This window comes from Lontra canadensis, unplaced genomic scaffold (assembly GCF_010015895.1).
Source record: "Lontra canadensis isolate GAN:19392208 unplaced genomic scaffold, GSC_riverotter_1.0 scaffold29, whole genome shotgun sequence".
NCBI lineage: Eukaryota > Metazoa > Chordata > Mammalia > Carnivora > Mustelidae > Lontra > Lontra canadensis.
In genome coordinates this window covers 2215104-2230418 of record NW_022631023.1, presented here as the reverse complement: position 1 = coordinate 2230418, position 15315 = coordinate 2215104, and the positions used below count along the sequence as shown (strand labels likewise).

Here is a 15315-nt window from a genome sequence, read left to right as displayed (position 1 = left end):
GTTCATCTTTCAAGTTGATATTTCATAATCAACATTAACCCAGGTGTTGAAATGTTTTTATATTTATATTTATATTTATATACATATATTTATATTTTTATTTTTCTAGAGTAGTAATATGCCCTGGTTTCCAGGAACGCGAGCTCCCACCTCTCCCCTGTGCACACCGCTGCTCCCCGAGGCAGAGCTGCTCAGAAGCCGTCCTGCTTCCAGGCCTGCACCGTTGGGTTGTGCTCTGTTCCTCGATTTATGAATCGCGCTCGGGTCTCTGGCTGGTGTCCACTGAGCTGCAGCCCTGTGCAGGCCCTGCTCTAGATTTTCCGTTACTGTCAGTGAGTCTTTGCAAGCTTGGAGGAGGAAGACCAAGTCCCCTGTGAAACCAGCGGTAGAAACTCATGCCCCACGTTAGCGTGATCTACGTTCAGAACAGTTTCCCAGAATAGCATTTTTTTTTTTTAAGTATCAGTTGCTTTGCTTTTTATATTTGAGAAAGGAAACGTATTCCTTGTTCAATACCAAAAATCTTCCCTTAATTATGTATTTTTAAATATTTTAGTTGAGACAGAGAGCACGTGTGTGAGAAAGAGCAAGCCGGGTGGGGGAGGCGCAGGGGGAGAGGGAGAAGCAGGCTCCCCACTGAGCAGGGAGCCGGATGCGGGGCTCCATCCTGGGACTGTGAGATCATGACCTGAGCCAAAGGCAGAGGCTTCACTGACTGAGCCACCCAGGCGCCCCCATAGTCATATACTTTGTTGAACAAATTCTTTCTTCTCAGAAGAGTTCCCATTCTGGCTTGGGGCAGAGTCTCCTTCTGGGCCACACCCACAGGGTGGTTATCGTGACATTTCCCGGCACTGTATAACCGGGTGAGTTCTTTCTCTGTTAGATTCCTTCTCGTCTTGCTGGACTGTGCCCTCAAGTGATCTTTTCACAAAGGACAAACAGGAGTCACGTTTTCGGAAAACTGCCTGGTTCAAGGCCACTGTAGTTTCTGTCTTCATTCTTTGTGTCTCTCTGGTTCTGGAAGAGAAGAAACGGGGTTCGGAGGGAGGAGGAGTGGATAAAGGATCCACTTAGAGAGGTGCCGGCGGAGGTTGGGACGGCGGCGAGAAGGTGAAAACCGCGAGTGGCCCAGTCTCAGCAGCGCTGTGTGGGGACGGGGAGGTCCCGGAGGAGCAGAAGGATCACGGAATCCAAGTTGACTTTTCTTGGTTCCAGGATCAAAATTCTGCGAAATTTGTACAGTGGCCACATTTCAGACTGTGCGGAAGCATCAGGTTCTGGGGAAAGTCTGTGGCGTTCTATGGCTCGTGACCCACAGGTTCTTCCCGGAATGTCCCCCGTGACCTGGGGGGCCGCGGTGGTGCTGTCCGCAGTGCTGACACGGGATTTCTGGTAGGCACGCCCAGTGTCTCCTGGTCCCATCAGCAGGCCCGTGGCTGGAGATGTTACAGTGTAGAGCCATCAGTGTAGTGGCAAGGAGCTGGGTGAGAAGGAAGATCTGGCGCGGGGAGCTGTGGTTCCCCAGTGGGGGTTGCTGCCGCTGAGTGCCATTGCTTGGTGGTGGGTCCCAGACCCGGAGTGCTCTCTGCTCTCTCTCCGTGAGGAAGTAGGATCGGGGCCCCTCTGTGCATGTAGGAAAACGGCTCTTGCAGCAGTTCAGAAGGATGGGAGGGAGCCTGGTGAGGGGCTGGCCCCCTGGGACAGGGGGACAGTTAGAGACCTTTCTCCCGACCCTGTAGCTGTCCCGTCCTGGGGTTGAAACCTCTCTGGCTCCCATGCCTACAACCCCCAGCCTCCCTCTGCAGGGCCATGGGGAGGGGACTGGCCCCAGGAGGCACCGGTCATTTGGGATTCACGTAAGAATGGGTGCTGCTGTGGGCCTTGGCTGCCACTACGGAGAAGTGGGGGATGAATCAGGTTGGGTGTCAACGTGTTGACGTGTTGAATCAACGTGTTGAATCAACGGTTGGGGGCCCGGGGAAAGCAGAAGAAAAGAGAATGTGTGGGAAAGACGCTGTGTTCAGAGAGAGCAAGGGAGAAAACTCTAGAATTCAGTTTCCATGCCTACTTAGGAATGGTGGGAGGGCCAGTAGGGCCACAGGGTGTGACTGCCCATAATATGTCCCCGGACCCCATGCAGCTCCCAGTTTGTCCTGGAAAACCTGACCTCACACTGGGACGCTTTCCCGGGGGTGTGGCACAAAGGGGAGCAGCGTCTGCTTCTCTCGGGGTCCACCGGCTGCTGGGGAAGCTGAGCCCAGGCCCGCTCCCAGCACTTGAAGGGGATGTGGAACCTCGTTGCCCACGTCAAGCACAAGCTCGGCTCGCATCCTCGCGAGTGCAGTCCCCGAAACTCGGTGGGGGCGGGGCAGCTGAGGGCCGGAGCAGGCGGTGTGCGAGCCCCCAAGGCACAGACCCTTCCTGCTTTGCTGTCTGGGGGACGGTGACAGCAGGGGAGGAGGAAAGGGCAGGGCGCGGCTCCCAGTGCTGGCCACGCGAGCTCTGGGCATGTCGCTCTTTGCGTCTCCTGCTCTCCGTGTCCGCTGCCGCCCCGGAAGGCGGGATGCTGGACTTGGCGGAGGACGTCTTCGTGCCACCTTCTACTTCGCATGTTTCATAAGCGTCAGTGATGGTTTTGGAGACCGCTACAGAACATGCAGATAGGAGATGTTCTGGGTTTACACGCAGACAGGAAGCTCAAGTGGGAGCCCGTGGCTGGGTGATGGGGGCTCTTCTCCAAACCGCGCCTGTGTCTGGGGACGGAAGGGACCCGCGGGCTCTCCCACAGCTGTGAGGGGAGCGGAGGGTGGTCATTTGAAACCCACTTCGCTTATCTCATTTAGAATCCCTACCTCTCTTAAATCTAATTTTTAAACACGGTGACTCTTTCATGGCTAATGTGACATTTTTTTCATCTTTGTCAATGGTTTTGTTTATCCTTTAAGGTTTGCGTTCTTAGGTAGTAAACTCTCGTAAATGCCCGTGTGTTCTGGGGTTCATACTGGAAAAGCTTTCCCAGGACTCTGCCCAGGCACCCCTGTGCCATCTGCTAGGAATGCGATGAGGTCAGAGAAAGGGCAGGCTCCCCCCTGCGCCCCCGTCCCCCCGCAGCTCTGGGACCTCATGCTGTCCCCGGCCTCGCCAGGTCTGCTTTTCCAGCTGAACTCCTCTTCTGAAACCCACATCTGCCCCAGGGAAGCCCCAGGGAACCCTCAGGGAACCGAGGAGTCATGTCTGTATCTTGCCTTAGGTTTCCTGTCAGTTGGCTGTCCTGTGACCTCCAGTCCCTGGTGGGGCCAAGAAAGCCATGAACGTGCCACTCGTCTGGCTTTCGTCTTGTCGTAAGGGCGGGAGTGATGAGCTCTTTGCATCCCAGGGAAAACCAGAGCCCCCGTATAAGTTTTCACCTTGTGAAATGTGTTGTACTCGTAGGAAAGTGCATTAACAACCGAGCCCCTGAGTAATTCCGGAGTGAACCCTTGTCTTTCTCTAAAAGTAAAATGCCGTTGTTATGAGGGGTGGTTCGTGGTCACAAGATTACAAGTCAGCATCGCTATGACTGTTTTTGGACGTGTGAGCACGTGTATACACGTGGGTGTGCATGTGTGTGCGCAGGCACATGTGTGCAAGAGCATGTACTTGCATGCATGTGTGTGTTGTGTTGTGAGATGCTGTGCATACATGTGCACACGTGTGCCTGAACAAGGAGTGTCGCACACATGCACATGTGCATGTGTATAAGAGCGTGTGCGCCTTTGTGTATGAGCATTGTGTGCGCACATATGTGTGCAAGAGCACTGTGCACCACAGCACGTGTGCGTGACAGCGCATGTGTGGTTGTGCATGCATGAAAACGCATGTGCACACGTACACATGTGTCTCCAGGAGCCTTGTGTGTGCGCGTGCACACGTGTTCGGGAACTCAGTTGACAGTCTGTCCCCACTGGAGAAAATTCTGCACCAGTGCCGCTGACCACCTTGGTGTGAGGAGCACTGCAGTGTCCCGCAGGCCCTGGGACCTGCCACAGTCTCTTGTGCCATCACCAGGCTCGGCCGTGGGAGCTTCTCCATCCCTCCCGCCTCGCAGCCGACATCACCGCTCTAGCCGGCAGAACAAGCCAAACCACCTCAGAGGGACGGAAGAGGCTGGAGCTTGCAGAGCTGGGGAGGGTGGGTGGGCAGGGCGGGGCCCCCCAGGTCCTTCGGCAGCTGCCCTCTCTGCACCCGCGGTGCACGCTCAGCTCCAGGCTCCCCGACATGCCAGGCTCCTGCGGACATCACGGGAACAGACCCGGCTGCCTCCACTGGGGTAATGACGGCCCTACTGTCCTTGTCCTTGGTCTGGGGCTCCCATCCCCTTCTCAGACGGCACCTGCTGGGACACCTCTCACCACACTGGGGGGTGGTCTGGGGGCCTGGGTCCCTTTGACCCATGTGGCTCTTCTGGAAACCTCCTACCCAGAGGGTCTCCGTGCCTGCAGGGACATTGGCGGCTCCCTTTCATCTGAGCCCCAAGCCGCTTCTCCTGCGAGCTTTGTGGACCTGCTCCCCAGAGACCTGCGGCTGGTCCGGGTCAGGCCAGGGTTTGAGGCTCTCAGTGGTGACCATTGGGTGGACGCACTCCAGAGGTTCTGGTCGCTCTGTCCTTCCAGGAACCTTTGCACGGACACGGCATGATGGGGTGTGAGGGGCTCGAGATGAAGAAGCCGTGCTGGTCACAGATGTGCACAGGCAGCACGCGCCGTCTGTAGCAAGCCGGGACGGAGCAGCAACGGAGCCCCTGCAGGCCGGCACAAGTCACGGTGACGGACGTGGCGGTCACTTAAATCCTTAAATCACTGGCGGGACTTAAACCCTGCCAGTCTGTCCTCTCTGCCTCTCTCGGCGCGCAGCTGCCCAGGCAGGCTCGGGCCTCGGAGGACTGGGGGCTTCCTCCTGCTGCCCACGCTGTGAGTCTTCTGGCTCCCAAGGAGGCTGCTGCCCCAGGACACTCTTCCTCGCCTAAAGAGGCCAGAGGCCAGAGAGCATTGCCAGAGGGATCCCTTAGCTGACAAAAGCAGGCACCTTCCTGAAAGTTCTTGTGGACTCCTCCCACATGCCCCACCTGGAACAGGGCCCCTCGACCATCCCCAGACCAGCCCGTCAAAGATGGGTTCCTTTAGGGCTTAGATCTGGGGCTGGGGTGCCCTCTGGGGGTTCGATTCCCACCAGGCGTCATGCAGTGGGGGGAGCCCACAGAGGCTGCGTGCTACACATGGGCCCTGAGGGGGGTTTTCATATGTCGTTTAATTGGGTCATTTTTACCCACTGATTGCGAAGTTACGTGATGCTAAGATTCTCATGAGCCCGGTAATGGCTTTAAGTTACTTTTGTGGTCTGTCCTTTGTAACAGCCTCGCATGCAGTGACAAGACAGACGGGCCCGAGTACAAGCACAGCAGGACGTCGGGTGCCCGTGTGAGACGGGCTGTCCACACGCGGGGCCAGCCGCTGGCTGTGGGGTGCGTGGGCCGCCAGGTCTGCCCGCCTTCGGGCCCTGCGTGTGGGGGCTCTGTGCTCGCTGGGTCCCCTGCAGGCTCCTCCCTGGTTCTTTCTCATGGGTTCCTCGGCTTCTCCTTCCTGTTTCCTTTTCCACTGGAGCTGCGGGATCTGCTGTCTGGCTCCCGGCAGGGGTGGGGGAACCTGTTGGTATTTTGACTCGGCTTCAGGTGCGTTTATAAATGAGCTTAGAAAGAATGGTTCACGTGGTATCCAGGCATCGCTAAGAAACCGCCTGGATGTAGCCCTCGGAGTGGCCGCCACCTTACTGGCCCGTAGTTCCGTGGCTCCGCACCCTGGTCCGGGGGACAGTCCCACTGCCGGTCTCCGCTGGGGTCATTGGTGTGGGTGCAGCCAGCTGGCACCCAGTGCTGGGGGTCCGCAGCTGTGGGGCCCACCTTCCACCATCCACCCTCACTCAGTGGGGAGGCTGCGAGGCCTCAGCTGTCAGGGGAGCCCCAAGGCTAGCCTGGGCGCCAGAGCCAGGGAGCGGACCCCACCTCCGTGGGCGGCCTTGTGAGGGGGCACTCACGGGAGGCCGACGGCGGCATCTGCCACACCGAGTTTTCAGTGTGTTTAGCTCCACTTCCCACCTTTCCAGCTGCGCGGAGCTTTCCTTGTCGGGCTCTGTCTCTTTCTTCTGAGCCGTCCCTGGGCGTCTTGTCACTTCCACTGCCAGCATCCTCAGGGCTTGTCTTCTGCCGGGCCGTCTGCGTGTGCGCGTTCCTGTGGATGTGTGCCCACTGGGCTGCCTGGACACGGCCCGGGGCCATCACGGAGTGTTAGACCGTGAGCAGGCTACCCACTGGCTTTAGGGCCGTCCCGAGTCCTGCCTGGACTTTGACTTTGCCGGTTCTGCCGGCTGGCGAGACCGTGGGACGACCTGGGACACCAAGAATTAGAACTGCGGAGCTGCCAGCGGCTGGGAGCCCCTGTTGTCAGTGCCTGGCTTCCTAGGTTGCCTCAGGGTCTCGGATGACCCCCAGGGGCCAGGGTCCTGGAACCACCAAGTGAGAAACAACCCTGCCTCTCTGTCATCTTGGTGCCTCGGGTGACGTCCGTTAGAACTCGCTACCGGACGTTCCGAGAATGCAGATCTCTGTCCGCGGCGTTTCCTCTCTCCACCGACCCATTCCTGGTCATGGTCCTGCTTCAGTTCTGGTGGCTTCTCCGGGGTCTACAGGATCCAGACCTGTCACCCGCAGACAGCCGTGATTCTACGCCTCCTCTTAGAGGAGTTCCCTCCCTCGGCGGTTCCCAATGTGGAAGAGGTAGAACTGGCCACAGAGGATTATTAGCCAAGAAATATGTCCTGTTTTTCGGCCGATAGGAGGATAAGGTGGTCTCTGTACGTGGACTTACTCAGGCACTAAAAGTAGCCCCTTAAAGCCTCAACAATACGATCGTGTCTGTCTAGTCTGAAATTGTAGCGGAACACGTCAAAATACCTTTGCTACTTCTCAGCCTCGTTCAGTAACAAGTGGACGGGAGACAGTCCTTTCCCCTGTCATTGTGGTGAGCTCCAGGAAGACAACAGTGGCCACATTGTGTTCTCATCCATGATGTCATCGTGGGGCTGCAGGATGTGCCCACCACTCCCTGCAGCGGGCGCCCTCGGAGGTGCTGGCTCCGTCCTGCCGTGTCGCCGTCAGCAGGATGTCTGCCGCCAGCGCCCCTGGGGCCCCTGCTCACATCAGATCGGCCGCGGGCCGGGGAACCACCCAGACACGCTCGTCCAGGCCGCGTCTACAGCGGGAGCCCGGGGGAGCGGGGAGTCCTAGTGTGAGTGAGACGTGTTTGCTTCTGGGACGCCCAGGCTGGTGGCTCGGGGGCAGGAGGCCTGGTCCTGGTTCTGGGCTGCGTTTCAGATGGTTTGTGTCCCCACCTGCATTGTGGGAGGTAGTTTAAGAATATTTGAGAAAATCCCCTCCGTCTCCTTCCTGGTTTCCAGCAGTCTGTCTGGTTTACACTGTGTGGCCTCGGGGCTCCGCACGCAGACCCAGCACCGGGGCTCGGGCCCAGTAAAGCCCAAGTGCCACCAGCCAGGCCTTCCTCTTCTGCCTCTGAGCAGGCCAGGGCCATTCTGTATGCCACACGGGCCAGCGGAGCGGACGGGGAGGTGGGATGGCGGGAAGCTAGCGGCCACCTCTTGGCTCGGCCACACGATGGACTTTGGGTGTGGACGGCCGACATCTGCACGGAGCGCGGCGGTCCACGCCCTGTGGCGGAAAGCACGCGCCCGGAGCGTTAAGAACGATACGTTTCTGGTGTTACCAAGCGTCTTCTGCCGTCACCAGCCCCCATCTGGCCGTGGTTACACTCGCACTCAGAGAGTCCTCGGACGGGCCAGGTGAGGCCACGGGCTGGGAGCTCGGCTTGGACTGGGCAGCGGTTGGAGTGGCCGACCCGTGGCGGTAGCTCGTCCCGGGCTCTCGGGGCGGGGGGGCACGGGTCACCCACAGAGACCAGTACGGAGCCATGCAGGAGACTTGGCCATGGGGCTACTGGACGCCATCGAAGGGTCCCCTGCTGCTTTCCCACTGTGACGTGGACACTGGCGGGGAGAGGGGCCGAGGCACCAAAGGCAGCCCCTCTGCACACGGTCACTGGCCATCACCCTGACGGTGTAGAGGGTGGCAGATGGGTGACCTCGGTTTCTATTCCCATGCAAATGCTTTGTTGGAAATATGGGGGTTTCCACCAAGACGGGGGCTGGGGGGCGCCTGGGAGGGTATCTGGAGGTCAGACCCCTGGACTGGCTAGTTCATGAAGCAGATGGACAGAGGCACCAGTGCCAGGAGAGAGGGTCTGCGGGCGTCTGGGGACGGGTCTGCCCTTGAGCTCGGGGAGGCCCTGGGCGGCAGTGCCAAGTGGACGGCAGGACAGGGGAGCTGGTCCGCACTCTTCCCGAATTCTGGGACCAGAACAAGGCCGAAGTCTTTGTAAGAGCTGGTCCCTCCACGGGGACAGCCGCTGGCGCAGCGCGGGACTATCCAGCCAGAGCGCCTCACGCCCAGCGGCTTCAGCAGCAGCCGTTCCCCGGCCGGGACTGATGTCCGAGATCAAGGTCGGGCCAGGCTTGGTTCCTTGAGGGGGCCGCGGGGGAGGGACCTGTTTGCCGACCACATCTCAGCCTGTGTCTTCGCGGGCTCCCTCATGGGAGGTTGTGTCCCAGTCTCTCTCCTGAGGACACCGGGCAGACGGCGTCAGGACCCGATGGCCTCATGTAACACCGTCAGCCCTGCCTCTGGGTATGGCCGCTTCCTCAGGGGCTGGCGGTTAGGAACCCAACATAGCTTTTGGGGGACCCAGTTCAGCCACAATGAGAGGTGCCCCGCGGGGTCTGAGGGGCCAGGCCTCTCTCATGCCCCGAGCCACAGACAGCTCAGTGGCAGGGGCCACGGGCTCGGGATCAGCAGTGAGAGCCCCAGGAGGGACAGGGTCCCACTTCTTAGCGGGCAGGGAGCTAGTGCGGGGAGCAGGGTCTGGCCCCACCGGAAGGCTGGCTGGCTTCTGCAGAGGCCCGGGCCTGCGTCCCTGCCATGGCTGGGGGACCACGTGGGGCTGTGTTACTGCTCTGTGAACAGCTTTAGCTCAGCCCGGCCCAGCGGGCTGCTCACTGCCCTCTCCGACTGGCCAGCTATCAGTCCTGTGCCTTCTAGCCCTGAGGGGTGGCACACCCCGTACCCCCACTTCAAGAGGCTGAGCACACAGCACATCCCTGCCCCGAGATGCTCATCCAGGGCCACAAACCCAGGAGGCGGCCACCTCACCGTCAGGACCTAGTTGTGCAGATGCTAGCTTCTTGAGCAACCTGACTGTTCTCTGATGCATGGAGGCAGGCCCAGGCTTCCCCACTGTTCGGCAACGGCCTCTGAGCATTGATGAGAAAGTGCCACGTGAGGGGGACAGGCCCTTGTGAGCAGCTGGCGTCTCCGAGGCCGGGGTGCAGGGGCTCTTCTGGGTGTCATCTGGGCAGCGCAATGGGACTATGCTGTGGGCTTTCCTCCTGTCAATGTGTCAGACGCACACATGTGGCCGAGGGCTCGGCCAGGGGCTTGGCTGTGGCTTCCCCGTCCCGAGCAGCCGGTCTTGAAGCCTCTGGGCCTCAGTTTCCTCCCCTGTAACGTGGAGGTAGGTCTAGATTCTAGGAACCCACCTTCTGGAGTTTACCATAACCTCCCAGCCATCCGGAAGATGCAAGTGGAGATTGCTGTGTGATACTGTGACTCCTGGGATTGGCCTGCATGGGCGCTGTCCCACGGAAGTGTCATGTGCTGTCAGGAAACAGCCATAAGGGACATCCACGCGGGCACAGGGTGGGACCATCCGGAGAAGTCAGATGTGCACGCCCCAGTGCAGCGGGTCCTGATCCCGGGGCGTCCCTGAGCTCCTGACATTGGGCAGCAGCCCCGGGAGGCCCCACGTGTGGTTGTAAGGGGCAGAAACAAGAGACGACGTACAGACGGGGTAATGGGGTTGGAGCGTCACCAAGGACGGAGCTGGGCGGACATGCGAGCTTGGGTGTTCACAGGGATTCCTGTTAGCGAGTCGGAGGCCGGAGCCTCGTCGATGACGTCAGGATAAGGTCCCGCAGGGGGACCGCAGGGCATAGAACGAGGCGTTCCCTGACTTTACAGCCAAGCTGCATGTCTCTGACACAGACGGGGGCGGCGGAGGCGGCCGGCGGGCACTGCGGGCTTCAGACTCATGGGCTGCGTGCAGCAGAACGGGGCTCTGTTTGAAAAGTAAAACTTGACAGTGTGCCGGCGTGTGCACAAACACGCAGAGCCCGACTCGAACTGGTCTGGTAAGAGGTAAGACGTTTGCAAGCACGCTCCGCACCCCGAGACCTGCCTCCCCTGCCACACTCCTGCTGTGCCCACCAAGGCTGGGGGTGTGCGGGCCGAGCCGGGCAGCGTCCAAGCAGAGGGTCGGCACAGGGTGCTCCTGTGAGGTGGGCATCGGGGAGGAGCCCTGAACTGCCGTGGCTGACGTTCCTTAGGGCGGGCGTGGCCCACACGGAGCGATGAAGTCGTGTTTGGACCCCACTTCTGGTTCGTCTGGGCGAAGGACTGACAGCCCGGCAGGCGACCAGCGGCAGGGCCGATCAGGCAGGTCAGATGATGCCGGTCTCAGGAGAGCCTGGCAGACAGCAGGTGGGATTCCCACCCCCCACAGTGGCCGTGGGAGGGCAGGACAGGTCGTGAATGTGAGTCATAAAGGAGGCTAGCAGGCGGAACTACACTCCGGGCCAAGACCAGCCCCAGGCCACGTCCGTCAGCTGTCGTCAGGGAAGATGAGTCCCGGGGCCTGGGACGGGGAAACCAGCTGGACCGTGGGCATCTCATTCCCGACAGGAGGGTGCGGTGTTGGTGGCAAGGGTGCGAGCAACACGTGTCTGGGGCGGGTGCAGCTCGGCAGGGCATCCTGGCGACCGACCCGTAGATCAGGCTCAGGCGCCCAGGACTGGCTACTCTGTCACCTCGGGGCTGAAATAGATTCCCGGGTGAGAGCCTGTGTTCACACAGAGACCGGTGCTCGGACGTGTGTGGTCGGCAAAGCCTGCACGGGGCTGGAAGCCATCGGCGGGCGGGTCGGCAGACGGAACGTGTGCCGTGGAATGTCCCTCCACGTTCAGGCTGAACGGTGGTGGACACGCATGCTGAGCTGCACGTCAGGTCCTGTGTATTTCTGCTCATGTGAGCCTAGAGGAGAGGAAGCTGGATCTGCGGTGCCAGAGCCCGGTGGCCTTGCCAGGGGCCGGGCGCTGCCTGGGCAGGGGTGATGGGAAGCACCCTGACGTGACCATGGCCTTGACCATGGCTGTGGCTTTCCAGGTGCCATCACGCTGCGTGCCAGTGAGCGCGTCTGAGCTGGGGGTGAGCTGTACCTTGTGGGACCTGGACCTCGTGCCCCAGGGATGGAATCAGTGGCTGGCCAGGACCTGGGGGATCTGCTTTTAAAAGGATCGTGGCTGATACGGCAATTTTTGCGCTGGCTTCTGGGGACCCTGGTGGTTCTGGCCCGTGTGGCAGGCGGTGGGGAGCAGAGAGCGTGCCGCGTGCCAGTGAGGTGCCGGGGGATGGGCAGCGATGCTGGGTCGGACAGTGCCGTTACCTCTCGTACATGGAAGAAGGACGTCGTCAAGCCTGGCATGTTCGGGACTCTGCTTTCTAGAAGCATCCCTGCCCGTGAAGGGAGTGTGGATGCAGTGTCCCCACCTGCGGTGGAATCTGGTCCTCCTGCTACTCACAGTGGGACCGCGCCAAGTCACCTGTCATGCTTCTGTTTGCTTGGAGGGCGGTGTCTGCGGTGTACCCAACAACGCAGGAGGAAGTATCTTTGCTGTGTTTTCTGTCCTTTACGTCCGGAGGGCCAGTTACAGTAACCGTGGGGTAATGAGTTAGTAACAAACTGTCCCAGTGCTGGTGTGCTACAAACACTGCCCGTCCTTACCCTCCAGGTCTCGGGATTGGTACTAAAGCCACAACGGGCTGGTGGGTCGGGGCTGCTTGCGGGGCTGTGGGCCCCCAAAGGCCTGACCAGGCCTGGACACCCAGCTTTCACGTCCAGGACCTGCGGCTCAACCGTCCTCCAGCCACGGCGGCTGGCTCCCTGCAGAGCTGACCCCGTGAGGACCGGGGTCTGGGCAAAAACTGTGTTTTGCAACTCAGCCTCAGAAGTCACAGCTTTGTGTTTCCAGCACAGTTGGTGTGGTCCCCGGACCGGGGCAGCTGGCCCCTGCTGCCCCCAGGGGTGCTCAGCTTGTGAAGTGAAGCAGGCCCCGCCCCAGAGAGCCAGGGAGCCGGTCTCAGCCAGCCCCACGCCCCATTCCGCAGAGAGCGTGGGCGCCCCTCCTGGGACCGGGTCTGCATGTGCTCCGGCCATGCGCGGCCCTGAGTTGGGATCGCAGCTCCCTGCTTGGCTCTCTGCCACGAGTGTTGTGACGGGCAGCTCAGGGGACAAGTGTAACTGAGAAATGTGAGCTGAGCCTCGGGCATCACTGTTGGAAGTAAGACACGCCCGTGAGAAGGGGAGAAAAACCAGTTAGGGCCCTGGGTGAGTCACCGTGCTGTGTTAGAGCCAGTCAGAAGCTGTTGGTTTCCAGGGCTGCCATGGTTTGGGAGTGGAATAGTAGATTGTGCGTCTGTTTCCGTGGAGTTCATGTGCAGTTTGGTCTTTTAAATGATGCTAAAAAAGGCTAAAATAAAAACGATCTATATATTTTTTCCTAGAGGTGATCGGTCACCAGTAATATTGGGGGGCATTAGTTCTAGACTTTTCTTCCTTCCTCGTGTGCCCAGGGCTGTGTGTGTGCGTGTGGTCTGAGCGTGAGTGCCGCACGCATGACCTGCATGTCACTCCCAGGAGGACCGCAGAGCGTGGCGCGGGTGAGCCGCGGGCGGGCTGTGCCGCGAGCCGCGAGGAGGACTGTCCGTGTGTGGCCACCAGGGCCCGGGTGCCCGTCCTGCCCCGTGCTGACCGCTGCCCCTGTCCTCCCCAGGACTGCTGTTCTCAGTGAAGGACCCTGCGCCCGCTCCTGAGCAGCGGCCATGGGCCTGCTCGCCTACCTGAAGACCCAGTTCGCGGTGCACCTGCTCATCGGGTTCGTGTTCGTGGTCAGCGGGCTGGTCATCAACTTTGTCCAGCTGTGCACGCTGGTCCTCTGGCCCGTCAACAAGCAGCTCTACCGCCGGCTGAACTGCCGCCTCGCCTACTCGCTGTGGAGCCGTGAGTGTCGCCGTGCACAGGGCGGGGGAGGGTCGCAGGTGGGGAGGACGTCCTTTGTGCCCCAGGAACCAGCTCCCTGCTGAGCGGGGCCCCCGGGGGTAGGCGTGTCCCTGAGGGTGTGACCGGCAGGCGGGGTCCAGCAGGGGACCCCCCCGCCCCCTCCCCGCGCCCCGGGACCAGAGGGGCTGCTCGGGAGTGGCCGGCAGACGTGCCGCTAGATGCCTAACCCCAGGCTGTCCTCTGGGTTGAGCCAGGTGACGTTCTGACAGTTGGCCACCTGGAACCCGGAGGACGCGGTTTCACGTGGTTGGCATGTTTCGGGAGTTTGAGGGTGTATATTTGGGGTATTTCGGGAGTTTGAGGACAGACGTAAAGTCGGTTTGCCGGCTGCCAGCCCTCAGGCCAGCCGGGGGCCAGAGCATGGCGAGGAAGCGGCAGGCGCCTGTCCGCTCTGTGTGCACATGACCGTCTGTGAATGACAAGGACTCGCCCACCTTTGCATACGTGTGTAGACGTGCGTGTCTGTGGCCAATACGCCCCCGGGTGTGTGTGTGCACACGAAATCGGTCTCCACCTGCCAGGTAGACAGAGATGCCGGCGGCTGACGGCAAAGCCCGCTGTCACCAGAGCTGAAGACTGCCGCTATGGCGCACCCGCAGGGCTCCAGGGCCATTGTAGGAGGAGGGCCCCTGCCAGCCGCTCTCCACACCAGAGCCCACCATCCGTGTCAACCGTCATTCTACAGAGCGAGAGTGTACCTGGACGGTTACCGTGGAAGTGCCTATCTGCACGGACGTTCTCATCCTGTCACTTCCATGTTAGCACGAAACCAGCAGCCACCGTGGCGCCCCTTAGCGGAGACCAAGTACGGTGAGGGGACAGCGGCCCCGCAGCCGGGACGAGCCAGGGCCTCTCCGTACTGACACAGAACTGCCCACAAGTATGTTCCTAAGTGGAAAGACAAGGAGCACAGCAGAGCGCGCGGCACACTCCTGTTTTCTCTGCGGACAACGCGTGCACCCGTCTGTGGCCGGTTGTGCCCGGAGGGTCCCCAGGGGTCGCCAGGAAACTGAAAGTCCCGGGGAGTGGAGGAACAAGGGACTTCTACTTCTCACTTTTTTATGTTTTACTTTCACTAATTTACTCCTTGTTTGGTTCTTATTCTTTTCATTATTTACATTTACTTATGATTATGTCTGACTTTGTGCTGTTTACATTTCTTAGCATAAGACCATGTTTCCCTTATCATAAAGAGAAAACAACACCCATTTTAGAGCCTACGGGAAACGGGGCTCTCTTAGCCTCCCAGCTTCGGGGGTGGAGACGGGAGGATGGCCGTGGAGGCTGGACACCATGACTCCCCGTGGCCTCGGCCCAGAGCGGCGAGCTGGCCCGGGGCTTCAGCTTGTCTCACACGCTCACTCAGTAGCTTCAGTTCCCAGGGTCTGGTTTCTGTTTTAGATAAAAGAGGATTTTGTAGGGGTGGGGGAGGGAGAATTGAAACTCCTGTCGCGTGGAACATCCGATGAGCTGCTCATGAGTACAGCGGAGTCAAATGAAACCTCACCAAAAGGGCCAACACTCATGAACAAAAACTAAACTGTGGCCTCCGCGTGCAGCAGGGTCGTAAGGGGAAAACTCCAGCCGGCTCAGTCCTGGGTGAGGCCGGCTTGTTAGCGCCTGGCTGGGGGCTCAGCTCATAACGGGGGCCTCCCAGCCCTGCCCCATCCCCCAGCAGAGAGCCGGGCACTGGCACAGAACCTTGAGCTTGACTTCCAGGGCCCGGCTGGACCAGCTGCGGGGTGGGGGACCAGATGGAAACCCAGACCCGGAGCCGTGGCTGGGGGGGAGCAGGTTAGCAGCACCCCCTGAGGTCTGCAGATCTGGGGGAGATGCCTCCCATGTTCGGCTCAGAGACTCTCACGGATGAAGACAGAGCAATGTCTTCCTGTCCCCTTGGCTATGGGGGACAGGAACATGCAGGAGACATAGACGAAAGACTGCTGGACGGCAACAAGAAGAATCAAGTGACACTTCCGTA

General features: G+C 60.1%; 1 protein-coding gene across 3 annotated transcripts in view; it reads left to right on the top strand.

The window, feature by feature from the left end:
* Positions 1-15315, top strand: part of AGPAT3 (1-acylglycerol-3-phosphate O-acyltransferase 3) — an 80795-nt gene that overhangs the window by 50943 nt on the left and 14537 nt on the right. For 2 of the 3 annotated variants that reach the window (XM_032865224.1, XM_032865226.1), the window contains exon 2: positions 13048-13274. In XM_032865224.1, coding sequence (XP_032721115.1) covers positions 13097-13274 — 178 coding nt within the window. In that variant the 5' untranslated portion in view covers positions 13048-13096. Of the gene's footprint in view, positions 1-7168; positions 7323-13047; positions 13275-15315 lie in introns of those variants that run through there. The other variant, XM_032865225.1, reaches the window with a different exon arrangement.